The sequence below is a fragment of the Salmo salar genome, chromosome ssa25 (assembly GCF_905237065.1).
Source record: "Salmo salar chromosome ssa25, Ssal_v3.1, whole genome shotgun sequence".
Classification (NCBI taxonomy): domain Eukaryota; kingdom Metazoa; phylum Chordata; class Actinopteri; order Salmoniformes; family Salmonidae; genus Salmo; species Salmo salar.
Window position 1 is genome coordinate 33,956,373 of NC_059466.1, and position 21,961 is coordinate 33,978,333.

The 21,961-nt window shown below is 39.9% G+C and overlaps 1 protein-coding gene across 3 annotated transcripts; it reads left to right on the plus strand.

Annotated features, from left to right (window-relative positions):
• The first annotated feature begins 957 nt into the window (after positions 1–957).
• On the plus strand, positions 958–21,584 carry LOC106586644 (nectin-3). Of its 3 annotated transcripts, XR_006761974.1 has the most exons (11): positions 958–1,203; positions 1,507–1,579; positions 2,123–2,470; positions 11,489–11,794; positions 16,701–16,803; positions 17,016–17,170; positions 19,276–19,378; positions 19,506–19,548; positions 19,649–19,726; positions 19,835–20,945; positions 20,978–21,584. XR_006761974.1 is itself a non-coding variant. In XM_045707602.1 (10 exons), exons 2-9 carry the CDS (start codon positions 1,525–1,527, stop codon positions 19,682–19,684), a joined length of 1,149 nt encoding a protein of 382 aa, XP_045563558.1. In that variant the 5' UTR covers positions 958–1,203; positions 1,507–1,524; the 3' UTR covers positions 19,685–19,726; positions 19,835–21,584. The 3 variants fall into 3 exon arrangements, 2 of the variants coding, with proteins under 2 accessions (XP_045563558.1, XP_045563559.1); XM_045707602.1 differs by having other exon boundaries at positions 19,835–21,584; XM_045707603.1 differs by lacking the exon at positions 1,507–1,579 and having other exon boundaries at positions 1,017–1,203; positions 19,835–21,584.
• Positions 21,585–21,961: the final 377 nt, after the last annotated feature.

The window sequence follows — 21,961 nt, forward strand, 5'->3', positions numbered from 1 at the left end:
GTTACGGGTACAGAGTCAATTTTCGGGGCCACAGGTTAGTCAAGGTAATTGAGGTAATATGTACACTACTGTTCAAAAGATTGAGGTCACTTAAAATAATTAAATAACATAAAATTGATCAGAAATACAGTGTAGACATTGTTAATGTTGTAAATGACTATTGTAGCTGGAAACGGCTGGTTTTTGTATGGAATATCTGCATAGGCGTACAGAGGCCCATTATCAACAACCATCACTCCAGTGTTCCAATGGCACGTTGTGTTAGCTAATGCAAGTTTATCATTTTAAAAGGCTAATTGATCATTAGAAAACCCTTTTGCAATAATGTTACCTGCAAAACAAAGAAAAAGCCATATCTCAGACTGGCTAAAAAAGAAAAGATTAAGATGGGAAAAGAACACAGACACTGGACAGTGGAAGATTGGAAAAAAGTGTTATGGACAGACAAATCTAAGTTTGAGGTGTTCGGATCACAAAGAAGAACATTCGTGAGACGCAGACCAAATGAAAAGATGCTTGAGGAGAGCTTGACGCCATCTGACAAGCATGGTGGAGGAAGCATGGGTGAAATCTCTTCAGATTACCTCAACAAATTGACAACTAGAATGACAAAGGTCTGCAATGCTGCAATTGCTTCAAATGGAGGATTCTTTGACAAAAGCAAAGTTTGAAGGACACAATTATTATTTCAATGAAAAATCATTATTTCTAATCTTGCCAATGTCTTGACTATATTTCCTATTCATGTTGCAACTCATTTCATGTGTGTTTTCATGGAGAACAAGGACATTTCTAAGTGACCCCAAACTTTTGAACGGTAGTGTATATAGTGCATCATCAGAGAGGGGGGTCCCAAGTCATACAGATTCTGGCCTGTTGCTGTTTTTAACTTTGTTTTTCTTAAAGAAAATACATAATTTTGTCCCATCATTCTTGTTTTTTTGTAATGAGGGCTAATTGTATGTTTCATAACCAGTATAAGGTGGTAGAGGCTTTCAAAGAGGAAGCACACAGCCTATGAAAAGCCCGGAGTCTGCGAGTGGGGTGGAGACTGTCTCATCCATGAAACACCCCATTGTGCTATAGCTGCTGTGGCTTACTGAATTAGCGTTTTCCTACAGCAGGAGGACATTTTTCTGTCAGCACAAACGTCAAAAACAAATGTCTCAGCTATTACAGCAGAGGAACTTCCATTCATCAAAGGTTAGTGGTCTATTAAATTTACAGAAGCATCTGTTTTGTTCCATTATTACTGACCAATGTAGGACTGGTTGTTTATTTTTGTGAAAAGGTTTGGGCTACATTGCAAGATGTGCATAGTCTCCATCAAAGAGTGATGATTGGAGACCATTGCTTGAATACATTTTATTGCACACAACATTATTTTACATAGAGTTTAGCCTACATAACTGTCTTACATAAACAATGAATAGGTCCTCATTTTTACAAATCACCAATTTTAAAATGTTATATAATTCCATAATTACATTTCCCCTCTGACCATAGCAATGAGAAGAGCAAAGCATGTTACGGAATCTGTGCTGTGTTATTCTACTCATGATCCAGAGGGATACAGAAAGTAGGTTTCCAATTGATGTCATAAAATGCCATACTATTGAGCTCATGTTTTTGTCTCTTTTTTCTTACTGACACAAGGCAAGACAATAACACCCACCAAACACACAATCCCACCATTCAGCTGTAGTCCTTGTCCTTTGTTTTGAGACATGCTGAGCATGCACAAGTATCTGGGAATGTATTGAATATCTTAGTCTTGATTAAGTGTAAGAATAGAGTCAGGGCTTTTGGCTTATTATTCTAATAACATATTCACTAAGTAGTTTCAGCCGAGACTGGACCCAGATCAGTATGTGCTTTAGCCATCTCCTCTGACTATGGCTGCCCAATTTGGCTTAGGGTAAAATATTGAGCAATTGGCTCATTTGTTTTTACAATAGCCACATTTCACCATCAATAGGATATCATAGTTCATAAGCACAGCTAAATACTAATAATGGCCTTATCTGTGTGTTTAGGTAACATCTCTGTTTATTAGAGTTCATAAACATCTATTCTACAGGTATCTTTTGGACAGTTTTTTTGGCTTATGTTTTCTCTTCAGGTACACGGGTGATTGGAGGACACAGGACTGTGGTACAGGGGGAGGATGTGGATTTATCCTGCAGACTGATAGAGACAACTGAGGATCTCGAACAGATAACATGGCAGAAAAGTACTTGGGAAGAAACACAGAACCATAATTTTATGCTGATTTATCCCAATGGGGATACTAAGGTTATTGCACAGAATGGATTGGTAGGTAGAGTCCAATTTATTGGGAACCCATTGGAAAACCTTGGATCTATTCGAATAACAGCTGTCAGACTGTTTGATGAAGGCACCTTCACATGTATCTTCAGTGTTTACCCCAGTGGAGCATACACTACAGAGATACCCCTGACTGTGCTTGGTAAGAACTCTTCCTTCACTCTTTGCATCACTGTTTCTATGATTGACAGTGTGGAAAGACTGAATGTGATAATCAATACTAGAAAGGTAAGAAGTTGGTAGTTTCATAATTCAAGTGAAGCAAGAGCAGAGCCCTCATCTACAGAACCCTCATCTCTGCGCTTAGAAAAAAAGGTGTCCAACGGGTTCTCCTTTACTATTTATATTTTTGACAACTTTTACTTCACTACATTCCTGAAGAAAATATGATACTTTTTACTCCACACATTTTCCCTGACAACTCATAGTACTTTTATTTTAAGGGGTAGATCAGCTTTAATGTTGCAGATAGATTCTAACTTCCATCAATGTAATTGTCTGCATCACTTCCAATCCCCCATATATTCTTTGCAAATATATATATATATATACACATACATACACACGTATATAAATACAGATCCCATTTTTTAAAATATATTTTACTTTGTTACTTTCTAATCCTATCAACCCTCCCATAATTGGAGTAAACTAGTGAATACTATATACATTTTATAGACACAGTCAATTTCACAATTGTTCTATTTTGTTTGTTTTTACTCCTGTCCTTCCTCTACCCTCAACCTCTCCCTGTTCCATGACAGGTGCATGATAATGGTCCATTCTAAATAAAAACTAATTTCCCACATATATTATTTAGTATATGAAAAGACGACACTAAATTAAGAATAGTCTGATAGGTGACAATAATAGCCTATCACGTGTGAATTATGTATTATCACTTAGGAATGAAGCCCATGTTGTGCAGTAAGGCAAGACACAGCTTAACTTTTTTTGCAACTTTTTCAAATCATCAGTGGTGGGAAAACTACCAACGTGTCATACTTGAATAAAAGTGTAGATACCTTAATAGAAAGTTACTCAAGTAAAAGTGAAAGTTACCAAGTAAAATACTACTTGAGTAAAACTCTAAAAGTATTTGATTTTAAATATACTTAATTATCAAAGTAAATGTAATTGCTAAAATACACTTAAGTATCAAAAGTAAAACTTACAATATAAATCATTTCAAATTTCTTATATTAAGCAAATCAGACTGCACAATGTTATTGCTTTAAAAATGTAAGGATAGCCAATGTGTCACGTCGGTTGAAAGGAGAGGACCAAGGTGCAGCATGGTGAGCGTACATATTATTTTTATTAGAAAAGATGCCGAACAAAACAATAAACACTACCCAACAAACCGTGAAGCTAAAGGCTATGTGCCATAAACAAAGTCAACTTCCCACCACACAAGGAGGGAAAAGGGCTACCTAAGTATGGTTCCCAATCAGAGACAACGATAGACAGCTGTCCCTGATTGAGAACCATACCCGGCCAAAACATAGAAAATAAAGAACATAGAAAAAGGAACATAGAATGCCCACCCTAGTCACACCCTGGCCTAACCTAAATAGAGAATAAAACCCTCTCTATGGCCAGGGCGTGACACACGGGCACACTCCAACACTAAGACATTATTTATAAAAGATGCATTTGTGTTTAGTGAGTCCGCCAGAACATAGGCAGTAGGGATGATCATGTGTTCTCTTGATAAGTGAGTGAATTTCACAATTTTCCTGTTCTGTTGAACATTCAAAATGTATTGAATTGAAATGATTTTGGATAACAGAATATAGTATTAATTAAAACGCTTGTTTCCAAAGTGGTCCTCAATGGTAAAAACAATAACACACATAATGATTAAATGACAAACAAGCATGAATACATTTATATTGACATCCTAAAAAGTGGCACTATCCCTAACCTTAAAATAAACTCTACAAATTTCATATTAAAACAATCTATGTAAAGGGTACAAAAACAACAGAACAAATAATGCAACAAATATTGTGGTTAAACTCAAATACACTAATTGATTAAAAAATACATACTTTTTGAAAAAATAAATAAATAAGGTAATCTTTGCAAATGATATCATAGGCAGGACATGCAGCTAACAAAAACATGTGGAAATGTCCGCTCTACCCAAAATTACAACCAAATCATTTCAGAAATACCGCAAAAATTTAAGAGTAAAGTGGAAGGGGGAAAAAGTAAGGAACTTGTCTGTCTGCCCTGCATTAAAGACCATAATTGGTGAAAGAAATGTATGATAAATAAAAAAGTATACCAGTTTCATTTAAACCTCTTAGTGACCCCTTAACAGGCGGATCCCGTTAGCGGGATCGATTTGACAACAGCCAGTGAAAAATCAGAGTGCCAAATTCAAAACAGCAAAAATCTCATAATTAAGACTTCTCACACATACAAGTATTATACACCATTTTAAAGATAAGATTCTCCATAACCTCTATGGGACCGGCGGGACGAATTCGTCCCACCTACGTAACAGCCACTGCCATCCTGTGGCGCGATTTTCAAAATCTTCAAAATCATATTACTTCAATTTCTCAAACATATGACTATTTTACAGCCATTTAAAGATAAGACTCTCGTTAATCTAACCACACTGTCCGATTTCAAAAAGGCTTTACAACGAAAGCAAAACATTAGATTATGTCAGCAGAGTACCAAGCCAGAAATAATCAGACACCCATTTTTCAAGCCAGCATATAATGTCACCAAAACCCAGAAGACAGCTAAATGCAGCACTCACCTTTGATGATCTTCATCAGATGACAACCCTAGGACATTATGTTATACAATACATGCATGTTTTGTTCAATCAAGTTCATATTTATATCAAAAACCAGCTTTTTTACATTAGCATGTGACGTTCAGAACTAGCATACCCCCGCAAACTTACGGGGAATTCGCTAACATTTTACTAAATTACTCACGATAAACGTTCACAAAAAGCATAACAATTATTTTAAGAATTATAGATACAGACCTCCTCTATGCACTCGATATGTCCGATTTTAAAATAGCTTTTGGTGAAAGCACATTTTGCAATATTCTAAGTACATAACCCAGGCATCACGGGCTCGCTATTTAGACACCCGGCAAGTTTAGCACTCACCATAATCATATTTACTATTATAAAAATGTCATTACCTTTTGTTGTCTTCGTCAGAATGCACACCCAGGACGTCTACTTCAATAACAAATGTTGGTTTGGTCCAAAATAATCCATCGTTATATCCGAATAGCGGCGTTTTGTTCGTATGCGTTCCAGACACTATCCGAAATAGTAAAGAAGTGTCGCGCCTTGGCGCAATTCCTGACAATAAAATTCAAAGTATTCAATTGCCGTACGTCGAAGCATGTCAACCGCTGTTTAAAATCAATTTTTACGTCATTTTTCTCGTAGAAAAGCGATAAAATTCCGACAGGGAATCTCCTTTTCGGCAAACAGAGGAAAAAATCCCAAAGGCGGGGGCGGTCGGGGTCACGCGCATAAGCTAGTGTCTCTTGATGGGCCACTTGAGAAAGGCGATAATGTGTTTCAGCCTGGGGCTGGAATGACGACATTCTCTTTTTTCCCGGGCTCTGAGAGCCTATGGACGACGTGGGAAGTGTCACGTTAGAGCAGAGATCCTTAGTAAATGATAGAGATGGCAAAGAAGTTCCAGAAATGGTCAGACAGGCCACTTCCTGTAAAGGAATCTCTCAGGTTTTGACCTGCCATTTGAGTTCTGTTATACTCACAGACACCATTCAAACAGTTTTAGAAAATTTAGGGTGTTTTCTATCCATATGTAATAAGTATATGCATATTCTAGTTACTGAGTAGGAGTGGTAACCAGATTAAATCGGGTATGTTTTTTATCCAGCCGTGTCAATGCTGCCCCCTAGCCCTAACAGGTTAATCGAACCACATTGTCCGATTTCAAAAAGGCTTTACGGCAAAAGCAAAACATTAGATTATGTTAGGACACCACCTAAACAAGAAAAGCCACACAGCCATTTTCCGTGCAAGGAGAGACGTCACAAAAAACAGAAATACAGCTAAAATTAAGCACTAACCTTTGATGATCTTCATCAGATGGAACTCATAGGACTTCATGTTACACAATACATGTATGTTTTGCTCAATAAAGTTCATATTTATATCCAAAAACCCCATTTTACATTGGCGTGTAATGTTCAGAAATGTTTTCCCTCCAAACCTCCGGTGAATGAGCACAATGAGCACACATATCACAGAAATACTCATCATAAACTTTGATCAATATACAAGTGTTATGCACAGAATTATAGATACACTTCTCCTAAATGCAACCACTTTGTCAGATTTCAAAAAAGGTTCACGGCGAAAGCACAATTTGCAATAATCTGAGTACATCCCAGAAGACACCAACAACAAGCAAACAGAAACCCGCCATCTTGGAGTCAATTAAACTAAGACATTACATTATAAATATTCACTTACCTTTGATTATCTTCATCAGAATGCACTCCCAGGAATCCCAGCTCCACAATAAATGTTCGATAAAGTTTATCTTTATCTCCAAATACATCCATTTTGTTCGCGCGTTAGGTTCACTATCCAAATCCACAACGTGCGTGCTTACTTAGTCCAGACGAAAAGTCAAAAAAGTTAAACTACAGTTTGTAGAAACATGTCAAACGATGTATAGAATCAATCTTTAAGTTGTTTTTAATAACATATATCTTCAATAAAATTCCAACCGGACCTATCCGTTCTCTTTAGGAATTAATATGAATTCAGCTCGCTCCCAAGTCTCTGTGCGTGACTGAACCCATGCCTTATAATGGAACACCTACTTCCTTGGGCTGTTATTCCCTTCAAATTCACCATAGAATCCTCAAACAAGGTCCTAAAGACTGTTGACATCTAGTGGAAGCTTTAGGAAGTGCAAAATGAACCCTAAGTCACTGTATACTGTAAATGGCACATGGTTTATGAACAGATATGCAAAATGACACCGATTCAAAACTTTGAATTGTTACATTTAAATTATTATACAACATTTTTGCAACCAAAATAATGCTATTTATATGGGGGATACAACCTTCCCAGCTCTGCAGATTTTGCTGCGAAGAGACAGAATCATTAGATCATTTGTTTTGATACTGTCCATATGTAGCTTGTTTTTGGTCACAGGTCCAGAAATGACTGAAGAATTGCAATATTTACCTGGAGCTAACTCTGCAGATTGCACTACTGGGTGATCTGAAAAGTCATAGTCAATCGATCAATAATATAATAATACTTTCAGCAAACATTGTATTTTCAATGTATAATCTGTAGAAACAATGAGAATAGAAAGGTTCAGAACCTTTGTGGAACATCACAGAACAGTTGAAATATATGGCAAATAGAAATCAAATATAGATGGTTTTAAGAGACAGAGACAGTTGAACACAAAATAAATAATGTAAAAGATACTGTGTCCGTAATACGTACAGTGGGGGGAAAAAGTATTTGATCCCCTGCTGATCTTGTACGTTTGCCCACTGACAAAGAAATGATCAGTCTATAATTTTAATGGTAGGTTTATTTGAACAGTGAGAGACAGAATAACAACAAAAATATCCAGAAAAACGCATGTCAAAAATGTCATAAATTGATTTGCATTTTAATGAGGGAAATAAGTATTTGACCCCCTCTCAATCAGAATGATTTCTGGCTTCCAGGTGTCTTTTATACAGGTAACGAGCCGAGATTAGGAGCACACTCTTAAAGGGAGTGCTCCTAACCGCAGCTTGTTACCTGTAAAAAAGACACCTGTCCACAGAAGCAATCAATCCATCAGATTCCAAACTCTCCACCATGGCCAAGACCAAAAAGCTCTCCAAGGATGTCAGGGACAAGATTGTAGATCTACACAAGGCTGGAATGGGCTACAAGACCATCGCCAAGCAGCTTGGTGAGAAGGTGACAACATTTGGTGCGATTATTCACAAATGGAAGAAACACAAAAGATCTGTCAATATCCCTCGGCCTGGGGCTCCATGCAAGATCTAACCTCGTGGGGTTGCAATGATCATGAGAATGGTGAGGAATCAGCCCAGAACTACACGGGAGGATCTTGTCAATGATCTCAAGGCAGCTGGGACCATAGTCACCAAGAAAACAATTGGTAACACACTACGCCGTAAAGGACTGAAATCCTGCAGTGCCCGCAAGGTCCCCCTGCTGAAGAATACATATACAGGCCCGTCTGAAGTCTGCCAATGAACATCTGAATGACTCAGAGGACAACTGGTGTAAGTGTTGTGGTCAGATGAGACCAAAATGGAGCTCTTTGACGTCAACTCAACTCGCCGTGTTTGGAGGAGGAGGAATGCTGCCTATGACCCCAAGAACACCATCTCCACCGTCAAACATGGAGGTGGAAACATTATGCTTTGGGGGTGTTTTTCTGCTAAGGGGACAGGACAACTTCACTGCATCAAAGGGACGATGGACGGGGCCATGTACCGTCAAATCTTGGGTGAGAACCTCCTTCCCTCAGCCAGGGCATTGAAAATGGGTCGTGGATGGGTATTCCAGCATGACAATGACCCAAAACAACAAAGGAGTGGCTCAAGAAGAAGCACATTAAGGTCCTGGAGTGGCCTAGCCAGTCTCCAGACCTTAATCCCATAGAAAATCTGTGGAGGGAGCTGAAGGTTTGAGTTGCCAAACGTCAGCCTCGAAACCTTAATGACTTGGAGAAGATCTGCAAAGAAGAGTGGGACAAAATCCCTCCTGAGATGTGTGCAAACCTGGTGGCCAAATACAAGAAACGTCTGACCTCTGTGCTTGCCAACAAGGGTTTTGCCACCAAGTACTAAGTCATGTTTTGCAGAGGGGTCAAATACTTATTTCCCTCATTAAAATGCAAATCATTTTATAACATTTTTGACATGCGTTTTTCTGGATTTTTTTGTTGTTATTATGTCTCTCTGTTCAAATAAACCTACTATTAAAATTATAGACTGATAATTTCTTTGTAAGTGGGCAAACATACAAAATCAGCAGGGGATCAAATACTTTTTTCCCCCACTGTATATAATAAGCACACATAATTTTGGGCTCCCAAGTGGCGCAGTGATCTAAGACACTGCATCTCAGTGCAAGAGGCGTCACTGCAGTACCTGATTCGAATCCAGGCTACATCACATCCGGCTGTGATTGGGAGTCCCATAGGGAGGTGCACAATTAGCCCAGCGTTGTCTGGGTTTGGCCGGGATAGGCCATCATTGTAAATAAGAATTTGTTCTTAACTGACTTGCCTGGTTAAATAAAGGTTCAAATAAGTATAGGTTATAAGTTAAATATACTTAAGTACAGTGGTATAAAAAGTACTCAATTGTCATACTTGAGTAAAAGTACAAAGTAAAAGTAAGTGCTATACATCATATTCCTTATACTTTGCAAACCAGAAGGCACGATCTTATTATTATTTTTAATTAGGGACAGACAGGTGCACACTCAGACATAATTTACAAACACAGTAGTTGCATTTCGTGAGTCTGCCAGATCATAGGCAGTAGGGATGACAAAGCGTTATATTGATAGGTGCCATAATTCTGTCCTGCTTTAGCATTTTAAATGTAAGGAGTACCTTTAGCTGCCAGGGAAAATGTATGGAGTAAAATGTACATTATTTTCTTTAGGAAGGTAGTTGAGTAAAAGTAATAGTTGTCAAAAATAATAATAGTAAAGTACAGATACCCCCAAAAACGACTTAAGTAGTACTTAAAAGTATTATTACTTAAGCACTTTACACCACTGGTCTAGCCTATAGAAAGCTGATGGGATACTCCCTCCCCTTTTTAATAGAGTCCATCAAAACTCTGTTTTCTCATGCAACTGCATAGCCTACAGAAATGTGTTTGATTAGATTTTCAATTACCTTTGCAATGATGTCAGAGGGATTAGAGGGACAGTAGTGTGCAGAGTACCAAGCAGTAAGCAAGATTGGTAGGTTACTAATGACCATCAGCAGCATCAGAGTTTGGAGAAGCCTAAACACCCATAACCATGCCCATTATTATAATATTTCCCAGCATGCATCTATTGCAGGTAGATTTGTTTGTTTCAATATCTGTGTTTTTGTATGTGAATTGATTAGTTGATTAACCTTATGCTACACGTAAAAAAATAACAATATTTTTCGAAATTTTTCCGATCTTTTAATAGTTAGACTTATTGCATCCGTTACTGAGATAATTGTTCCAGATTAAATTATTTAGGTAGATATTTTATCATACTTCCCTAACCTGGCAGTCTTTCTAAAATGCATATTGAAGGCGATTAAAAGTTCCAACTGTTGGATATCTTCATTCTGGCTGAGGAAGACACTTAACCCTAATTTTCTCCAGCTGTGCTGTACTACTATGTCTGACCCTGTAAAACAACACATTTCACTGCAATAAAACATTTTAAAATAGATTATATTATTTATAGAGGGTTCCAGGCAGAACCATTTAAAGGGGGATGAAGAACCCATAGAGATCCAATTCTAATTCCTAATTCTATGGATGAACCCTACGTAGAGGGTTCTAGGTAGAACAAAAAAGGGATCCCGTATAGGGACAAATTAAATAACCCTATTTGGTTGTACTTAGCAACTTCCTTTGTGAGAGTGTATCCTGTTACTCAAGCTGTAACCAGGAGAGTACAGGCACCAATAGTGTTCCTAATGGTGGAACAGATGTTGGAATATACAGAATACACCACTATATCCAGCATTCCTTAACGGCATAATCACTGGGCTGTGGATGCTTTTCAGTGGAACTGGTGAAGCTGAAAAACAGATTTTGTGATGTGTGTGAAACATAATACCTCAGGTGCAAGTACCTCTCATCAGGGTGAGCTAAAACCTGTTAAAACTTGATTTGACCAAACCTCCAATTCAGTAGATGTGTAGCTACGAATGATGTATGTTGCAATGGAACAAATAAATGATATGATATGGTTTATTTAATATGGTTTATTTAAAGTTTGTTGGACATATAACATGAGCATTTCACGTGATGTGAGGTCTGTTTTGGTAGTTTTTCCATGTATAGTCTGAAATTTACAATGAGTGACTTGTTCATGTTTTCTATTCTCTGTTGGTTTGTGTTCTGGTCATAGTTCCTCCAGTGGTGAATGTGACAGTTGATGTTACTCCTGTCATTGGGGAGAATGAGGTTGTCTTGGCAACCTGTGTGGCTGCTGGTGCCAAGCCACAGGCAGATGTAAAGTGGAAGACAGGTACATTGGGCAGTTTGTTGAGAACAGTGACTAACTCCACCCAGCACGCCAACGGAACCACCACAGTACTCAGCCACCTGCTCGGGGTGCCAACCAGAGCAGCCAATCAGCAGCAGGTCCAGTGTGTGGTCAACCAGTCTGCCCTGGCAACAGAAAGGAGCTACAACTACAACTTAGACATCCACTGTAAGTATATACTCCACTACTACTGCCCTACCCTATAGACAGACACTGTAAATATATTCTACTACCACTGTCCTACACTATTGGCATCCACTGTAAATGTATACTCCACTATCACTGTCATAGACCATAGACATCCACTGTATGTATAGAGTGTCACTGTCTTCACTGACTGTTGCCTAGTAGCCCCTCTAACCAGTCCATGTCTGTCTATACCAGGGGTGTCAAACGTCCGGCCCGCGGGCTGGATCAGGCCCGCAAAGGGGTTTAATCCGGCCCGCGAGATGATTTTGTAAAGTATAAAAATGAGCTGCAATTTTTCAATAAAAGAAACTGCTGTTCCAATTGCGTCCACTGGAAGGCGCAATAGCAATTGTGTTAAGCAAGCAAACTGTTAATACCGGAGCAGAGCAAGTAGGTCAAGCAAGTGCAGCCAGTCCGGATGAGCTACTTTGTTTTGCCCGCGATATTTATTACGGCTTCTACTTTTAACATTATGTGCTTTGGCACCCTCATTGCCCCAATATGTCTCTGTCAAAAAAGAGAAAAGTGGACGCAGAGTGCAGAGTGTTCCAAGAAAAATGGTCACTTTCAAGGACAGCGGAGAAGGTGAATGAACTGTTGGCGGGTCTGAAGAAACAGCAGTCTGTGTTTACTCACAGCCGAGACATCAGTGACGCTGCAGTGAAAGCTAGCTACCTCATTGCTAATGAAATCGCAGTGGCTTCAAAACCATTTAGTGAGGGTGAATTTGTAAAAACATGCATGATGAAGGCAGCGGAGATTGTGTGCCCTGAAAAGCGCCAGGCTTTTGCAAATATCAGCCTGACAAGAAACACAGTTGCAGACAGGATTTCCGATCTTTCAGTGGATTTGGACAGCCAGTTGAAGCAAAAAGTAAAGTCATTTATTGGGTTTTCAGTTGCAATTGATGAAAGCACGGACATTACAGATGTTGCACAACTGGCCATTTTCATCCGCGGAGTTGATGACACATTGACCGTCACCGAGGAGTTCGTGGAGTTGGTGCAGATGACAGATACAACGACAGCAGCTGATATTTTCACCGCACTCGTCGGCGCGCTGGACAGGGTCGGAGTGGACTGGTCCCGCGCTGTCAGCCTGGCTACAGATGGTGCGCCCTCAATGATCAGGAAAAAAGCAGGCGTTGTGACAATGTTCAGTGAGAAAGTGCAATCTGCAAATGGAGGACGTGATTTTTGGACTTTTCACTGTATTTTGCACCAGGAGGCTTTGTGTTGCAAGTCATTAAAGATGGATAACGTCATGAAGGTGGTCATCCAAACTGTTAATTTCATCCGATCCAGAAGCCTGAATCACCGTCAGTTTGACAGCCTTCTCAGAGAGAAAGACCACATCTATGGCCTGCCATACCACACTGAGGTAAGATGGTTAAGCCGAGGTGCTGTGCCTAGGCGTTTCTTTGATTTAAGAGAAGAAATTGAACAGTTCATGGAAGAAAAGGGCAAACCAGTGTTAGAATTTCATTCCGCAGAATGGATGCAGGACCTTGCATTTATGGTGGATGTTACAGAGCACCTGAATAACTTGAACAAACAGCTGCAAGGGCGCAACAAAGTCATCACCCAGTATTATGACAGCATACGTTCTTTCAAGTTGAAGCTGTCATTGTGGGAGACGCAACTCGCCGGTGGTGATGCAGCTCACTTCCCCTGTCTGAAAAATGTGTGCGCGACCCAACATGTGGCAGACATGAAGCGGTTCAAAGATAAAATAACGGGACTGTTACGGGAGTTTGAGCAACGCTTTCAGATTTTTGGTGAACTGGAGAAAGACTTCAACGTTTTTTGCTCGCCATTCACCGTGAATCCCTCTGATCTGCCCGTCAGCATCCAACATGAAATAATAGACTTGCAGTGTGACTCGGATATGAAGGGCAAATTTGCCACAGCTGGCTTGGACACATTTTATCAGAATCTCTTGCCAGGTTACCCCAACTTGACAGCCCTCGCTGCAAAACTGTTGTGCATGTTTGGAACCACATATCTTTGTGAGCAAGTTTTCTCTGTAATGAGCATAAATAAAACAAAGCTGCGCTCAAGGCTCACGCACAAGCACTTGAATCGCATCCTGAAGTTGGCTGCCACTCAGGATGTGACGCCTGTTATTGATGCGCTGGTGAAAGCTAAAAGATGCCAGGTATCAGGAGTCAAATAAACTATGCAACCCCACTTAAAGTGCTGCATGAGAGACCCTGATATAGTTCTGTGATCTGTGATATACTTCTGTGAATCACTGAGGCATTGTGTGTTTGTGTGTTCTTTTTCTTTAGAATTTTCAAATAAACTTGAGGTGTTTTATGATTAATAGTGATGTTGTGCTTGTACTATTGTGGACACACTGTCCTCAGGCTCCAGTTTTATGTTGATCGTATTAAAACAAAGAAAACAATCTGAAGTTTTTGTTTTTAAGTTATATATACCATGATTTTACCGGTCAGGCCCACTTGGGAATAGATTTTCCTCCATGTGGCCCCTGAGCTAAAATTAGTTTGACACCCCTGGTCTACACACTCTTAGAAAATAAGGTTCTATCCTAGAACCAACATTTTTTTTATCTGTCCCAATAGGAGAACCCTTTGAATAACCCCCTATCAGTTCCAGGTAGAACCCTTTTTGGTTCCAGGTCGAAACCTTTTGGGTTCCATGTAAAACCCTTTCAACCGAGGAAAGCCTTTGATCTAGCCTGTAACAACTGTTATTTTCTTTAGCTTAAACATAGTTCTGAGGAACAGAGTGGTATGGACCTCTACAAGGCTTTCATTGTACTGCTTCTCTACTGCAAGTAATCAAACTGAAATGAAGGAAGACAAGGCTTTGCCTCATCTGAGCTTTGGGCCAGTAACTGAAAGGTTGCTAGATTGAATCCCTGAGCTGACATGGTAAAGATCTGTCGTTCTGCCCCTGAACAAGGCAGTTAACCCACTGTTCCTAGGCCATAATTGTAAGTAAGAATTTGTTCTTAACTGACTTGCCTCGTTAAACAAAAGTTCAATTAAAATAAAAAAAATATGTGGATTAAAGTTCCACTCCTGTCATTGTTATAGTTGTAATATAGCTGTCTTGGTATTGGTGTGTGAGTGTAGGTCTATTTACATTCTATACCTACAGTAACTGTAACCACCTCTCTGTTTCTCTTTCTCTGTCTCTCAAATTAAAAAAAATAACATGTTGCTTGTCACATACGCCGAATACAACTGGTGTAGACTTTACAGTGCATTGCTTGCTTAAAATCCTTTCCCAACGATGCAGTTAAAAAAAAAAAAATAGTAACTAACACAAGAGGACTAAAATAAAATACACAAGAATGGAGCTATATGCAAGGAGTACCAGTACCAGATCAATGTGGAGCTATATACAAGGAGTACCAGTACCAGATCAGTGTGCAGAGGTACAAGGTACAGGTAGTTGAGGTAGATATGTACATGAAGGCAGGGTAAAGTGACTAGACATCAGGATAGATAATAATAAGGTATTTGAGGTAGATATGTACATGAAGGCAGGGTAAATTGACTAGGCATCAGGATAGATAATAATAAGGTATTAGAGGTAGATATGTACATGAAGGCAGGGTAAAGTGACTAGGCATCAGGATAGATAATAATAAGGTATTAGAGGTAGATATGTACATGAAGGCAGGGTAAAGTGACTAGGCATCAGGATAGATAATAATAAGGTATTTGAGGTAGATATGTACATGAAGGCAGGGTAAATTGACTAGGCATCAGGATAGATAATAATAAGGTATTTGAGGTAGATATGTACATGAAGGCAGGGTAAAGTGACTAGGCATCAGGATAGATAATAATAAAGTATTTGAGGTAGATATGTACATGAAGGCAGGGTAAAGTGACTAGGCATCAGGATAGATAATAATAAAGTATTTGAGGTAGATATGTACATGAAGGCAGGGTAAAGGGACTAGGCATCAGGATAGTAATAATAATAAGAGTAAAATAAAGAACAGAGTAGCAGCAGCAAATTATGTGTAAAAGTGTGTGTGTATGTTGGTGTGTGAGTGTCTGTCTGTATTTGTGTGTTTGTGTTGTGTCAGTATGTGTGTGTGTGTGTGTGTGTGTGTGTGTGTGTGTGTGTGTGTGTGTGTGTGTGTGTGTGTGTGTGTGTATATGGTGTGCATATATAGTCTAGTGAGTATGCGTAGGGTCAGTATGTATCAGGTCAGTGTATATATAAAGTGTACAGTCAGTGCAAGATAGAGTCAGTGCTGATAGTTTAGGTACCATAATTGATTAATTAGCAGCCTTATGGCTTGTGAGTAGAAGCTGTTTCTGAGCCTGTTGGTCCGAGAGCCGATGCTCTGGTACCGTTTACCGGACCGTAGCAGAGTGAACAGTCTATGGTTTGGGTGGCTGGACTCTTTGGCAATTTTTCGGGTCTTCCTCTGGGACCATTTGCTATAGAGATCCTGGATGGCAGGGAGCTTGGCCCCTGTGATATACTGGGCTGTCTGAACCACCCTTTGTAGCGCTTTGCGGTCAAGGGCAGGTGAATTACCATACCAAGCGATGATGCAGTCAGTCAGGATGTTCTCGATGATGCAGCTGTATAATTTTTTGAGTATCTGAGGGCCCATTCTCTTCAGGATTGTGCGGGTGAGTGTGGACCATGTTAAGTACTTACAGATGTGGACGCCAAAGAACTTAAAGGTCTCGACCCACTCCACAACAGCCCCATCGATGTGGATGGAAGTGCTCTCCCCTCTTTCTCCTATAGTCCACAAACAGCTCCTTGGTCACCACACTGCTAAGTTTTTGACTTCTTCCCTGTAGGCTGACTCTCTCTCTCTCTCTCTCTCTCTCTCTCTCTCTCTCTCTCTCTCTCTCTCTCTCTCTCTCTCTCTCTCATAGATCCACCTCAGTCAGTGAACATCACACTTAGTGAGGCCTCTAAAACCACAGTCTTACTATGTGTAGCAGATGGTAACCCACAACCCAACTACACCTGGAGCAGGTACTCACTCCTATGTAAACTAGTTCAATTCAGTTTAAATGTAAATGTTATCTGCACTTGTTAAGACATGATATCTAAATTAGCTTAAGGACAGTTGTTGAATTATGCTGGCAGTCAAATCATGCCTTTGTCTTTAACACACACACACACACACACACACAGTCACACACATACACTCAGCCCCTCTCCTCCTCTCTCTCTCTCCCCCTCAGAGTGGTCCAGCCATGGCCTGGGTCTTCAGTGAAAGCAGAGGGAGACATACTGCACTTCCTCAGTCTCAGCTCTGAGATGAATGGTTTCTATGTCTGTGAGACCTCCAACCCCTACGGACGAGCAACTGGCTCCCTCTATGTACACATATCCTCTGGTGAGATGCACCTGAGACACACACACACACACACACACACACACACACACACACACACACACACACACACACACACACACACACACACACACACACACACACACACACACACACACACACACACACACACACACACACACACACACACAAGTTGCTTATAATTGATTGATTGCCTGATTTATTGAATACTTTATTGTCCCATGGGGAAATTTGTCTGATAACAATACAGGCATTCCTGGTATACACATAAAACACATGAGGTTGAGAAATGTGATGTAGCATGGATAAGAAAGTTGAGCAAGATGCTCACTTCTCTTTCACTGCATGTGTTAATATCAGACTTATGGCCTCATTACCATTTCTATTGGAAGTTACTGTATAACCACTAATTAAGATGGTCATGATACACACTTACCTCTTACTGCATATGTACATGTCGTTTAGCTTACAGTCGTGGCCAAAAGTTTTGAGAATGACACAAATATTAATTTCCACAAAGTTTGCTACTTCAGTGTCTTTAGATATTTTTGTCAGATGTTACTATGGAATACTGAAGTATAATTACAAGCATTTAATAAGTGTCAAATGCTTTTATTGATAATTACATGAAGTTGATGCAATATTTGCAGTGTTGACCCTTCTTTTTCAAGACCTCTGCAATCCGCCCTGACATGCTGTCAATTAACTTCTGAGCCACATCCTGACCGATGGCAGCCCATTCTTGCATAAGCAATGCTTGGAGTTTGTCAGAATTTTGGGGGTTTTGTTTGTCCATCTGCCTCTTGAGGATTGACCACAAGTTCTCAATGGGATTAAGGTCTGGGGAGTTTCCTGGCCATGGACCCAAAATATCGATGTTTTGGTCCCCGAGCCACTTAGTTATCACTTTTGCCTTATGGGAAGGAGCTCCATCATGCTGGAAAAGGCATTGTTTGTCACCAAACTGTTCCTGGATGGTTGGGAGAAGTTGCTCTCGGAGGATGTGTTGGTACCATTCTTTATTCATGGCTGTGTTCTTAGGCAAAATTGTGAGGGAGCCCACTCCCTTGGCTGAGAAGCAACCCCACACATGAATGGTCTCAGAATGCTTTACTGTTGGCATGACACTGGACTGATGGTAGCGCTCACCTTGTCTTCTCCGGACAAGCATTTTTCCGGATGTCCCAAACAATCAGGAAGGGGATTCATCAGAGAAAATTACTTTACCCCAGTCCTCAGCAGTCCAATCCCAGTACCTTTTGCAGAAAATCAGTCTGTCCCTGATGTTTTTCCTGGAGAGAAGTGGCTTCTTTGCTGCTCTTCTTGACACCAGGCCATCCTCCAAAAGTATTTGCCTCACTGAGCGTGCAGATGTGCTCACACCTGCCTGCTGCCATTCCTGAGCAAGCTCTGTACTGCTGGTGCCCCAATCCCGCAGCTGAATCATCTTTAGGAGACAGTCCTGGCCCTTGCTGGACTTTCTTGGGCACCCTGAAGCCTTCTTCACAACGTTTGAACCACTCTCCTTGAAGTTCTTGATGATCCGATAAATGGTTGATTTAGGTGCAATCTTACTGGCAGCAATATCCTTGCCTGTGAAGCCCTTTTTGTGCAAAGCAATGATGACGGCACGTGTTTCCTTGCAGGCAACCATGGTTGACAGAGGAAGAACAATGATTCCAAACACCACCCTCCTTTTGAAGCTTCCAGTCTGTTATTCAAACTCAATCAGCATGACAGAGTGATCTCCTGTGTTAACGAGATAATCACTGACATGATGTCAGCTGGTCCTTTTGTGGCAGGGCTGAAATGCAGTGTTTTTTGGGGGGATTCAGTTCATTTGCATGGCAAAGAGGGACTTCACTATTAATTGCAATTCATCTGATCACTCTTCATAACATTCTGGAGTATATGCAAATTGCCATCATACTAACTGAGGCAGCATACTGTGTGAAAATTAATATTTGTGTCATTCTCAAACTTTTTGCCACGACTGTAGTATTATCTCTTCGCTTTCTGCAGGAAATTGTTTGCATCAGAGCCATTATGTTTGCTAGGGCAACAAGATTACATGTCATTGTAATTGAAGACTGTTTCTTATATTAATTGTATCTCTCTCTTCACAGAGACCTCTGCTGTCTGTTGGGTTCTATTCATTGTCATTCTCTGTCTGATTGTTGCTGCGGCTGCACTCATAGGGTACCGGTGCAAATACGGACAGTTTCCTTGGTAATATCAACTACTGTAATGTTATGAACAGAATTTTCCATTATGAAAAAAAAATCATTTTCATTTGATGATCATATATTTATTTGGATCAAATTCAGATCATATTTTTTTTTTCACGATATTCCAGGAGTCCAATCATAGCCAATCACCAGTTCCAGGCACCACATCAGGTATGTGACCATGTTAAAATCCACCATTGTTGTGTGATTAACTTATCTCATCAGCCACTTTTTGCTATGTAATAATGCTGTTATAATGTCTGATGACAAGGTTGAGGAAGATGAACCTGAGACGTCTGGGTTCTAACACTCCAAACCAGGAAGGCGAATAAGGGAGAAGGAACGTGATGTAAGGAACACACATTATTTTTATTATTGTTTTGTATTTTTAATATTATTTATATCTTGTTTGAGGTATTGTCTATTCATGAGGTATGATTATTTTGCTATTTTAAAGAAATCACCGGACAGGCTGAGAACAGGTGCCAGAAGAATCGCAGACATGCACTATGTGGGGGAAGAATTCCAGTCTGCACATTCTCCAACGCTACAGCCATTTGCAAAGAACAGGCACATTCTCCAACTTAAAAAAAAAACATTTATTTAACCTGTATTTAACTAGGCAAGTCACATAAAAACAAATTCTTATTTACAATGACGGCCTACACCGGCCAAACTTGGACAACACTGGGCCAATTCTGCGACGCCCTATGGGACTCCCAATCACAGCCAGTTGTGATACTGTCTGGATTCAAACCAGGTTGTCTGTAGTGATCTCTCTAGCACTGAGAGACCACTGTGCCACTTGGGAGCCTAATGAACAGGGACCCTATGCAGTATTCTCTTTGACATTAGAAACCTCAGCTAGGCCTCTCCTCCATCACAGCTTTAAACAGCTATAAACAGTTGGTCCTCGTTTCAGTTTGTTGTTCCCCTCTCATGGACTCCGCCTTGCCGTGGTGGAGGGGCATTGTTGCTTCAGCGGGAACAACAACTCTCCTGTATGTATGTATATATGAATGGTGCATGTTGAAGCCAACTAATGGGAGGCCAGGTATAATCTAAATAACATGTACAAATGGAGAATATTGTCAGTAATGACTAGCCAAACCCTGGCTGATGGTGGTACTTGCAGCTGCTCTAAAATGAATTCCTTCATAGTATGCAGCCATATGTAGTCTTGGTACAGGGAGCAGTTATATGAGGAGCCATGAAACCTAACTAGGCAAGTCAGTTAAGAACAAATTCTTATTTTCAATGACAGCCTAGGAACAGTGGGTTAACTGCCTTATTCAGGGGCAAAACAACAGATTTTTATCTTGTCAGCTCTGGGATTTGATTTTACAGCCTTTCAGTTACTAGTCCAATGCTCAATCCACTAGGCTACCTGCCACCCATGGCTAGTGATCCACTGGGGACAGAAGCTACACTAACAGCTGCCTTATGATCCATGCATTAACCCTATCCCTGATGAACCCTGTATTATTTGTTGTTTTAGCCTAGCATTAGTGTAGCATGGCATTTTGTCCACCAGTAGTTAATGTAGGTAGTTAGTAGTTAGAAAGCAGGTCTTTTCCCTACATTATTAGTTAGAATGCAGGTCTTTTCACTACATTAGTAGTTAGAATGCAGGTCTTTTCACTACAATAGTAGTTACAATGCAGATATTTTCACTAAGTTAATTGTTAGAATGCAGGTTAGAAAGAGACTGTTATGTCATGTCTTGTTCAAAATGTACACACAATTTTCACAAGGCCTTGCTTTGTGCACTGTAAAGTCCTTGTATTTCAACCTTGGAACTAGGAACACACAGGGACAAGCTGTTTCCTGGTCGTTGTGGCTCTGTTCTGTCTGCTTGATTGATGATATGGGAGTGGCTCTTATAGACCACATGGGGTTCAAGGCAGATGAATTCCCTCCAGATCCATGAACTGTTTTAGCCTCAACTTCCTCCCAACAAAATCTTCCAAAATACGTTAATTCTTATCAAGTTGAAGCATTCCTAAAGATTAACCTAGTGTGCACTTCTGCCTTTTAATCAACAAGAAGAGACATGTCTGTGGGTTTAGGGGTGGTAGTGGCAGTGGTTAGTGTGTGTGTACTGTCATGACGTTGCCCTCTTTACATTACTAGTGTACATTTCTTTGTGTTGGTTTCATTCACACATACTGATTGGTTGGATGCTAATTAAACCTATACTATACTGAGTGGGACATGCATTTCGTTCTTCAGTGAAATTAAAAATAATCCAATACCTCTAGTGACCAGGCACTGCAGTGAACAGTAGCTGTTTGACCACTCAAAAAAGGAGAAGAAGAAAGAAGAAGTCAGGGAAAACCACAGTTTGTTGCAATCACCAAACTTGCATCAGAGATAAAGAATGAAATTAGAATGTCTGTTAGACAGTTAGAAGTTGTTTCCTTCCTGAGAATATATTTTCAACTACTCTTTAGTTTCAGTGCTTTTGAACATATTGTAAACTGTTAAAAATCATTCAGAAGTTTGAGTCTGAGTCTACAGATTATTATAGTATTATTGTATTATTATCATTATTATTATTATTATTATTATATTATTATTATTA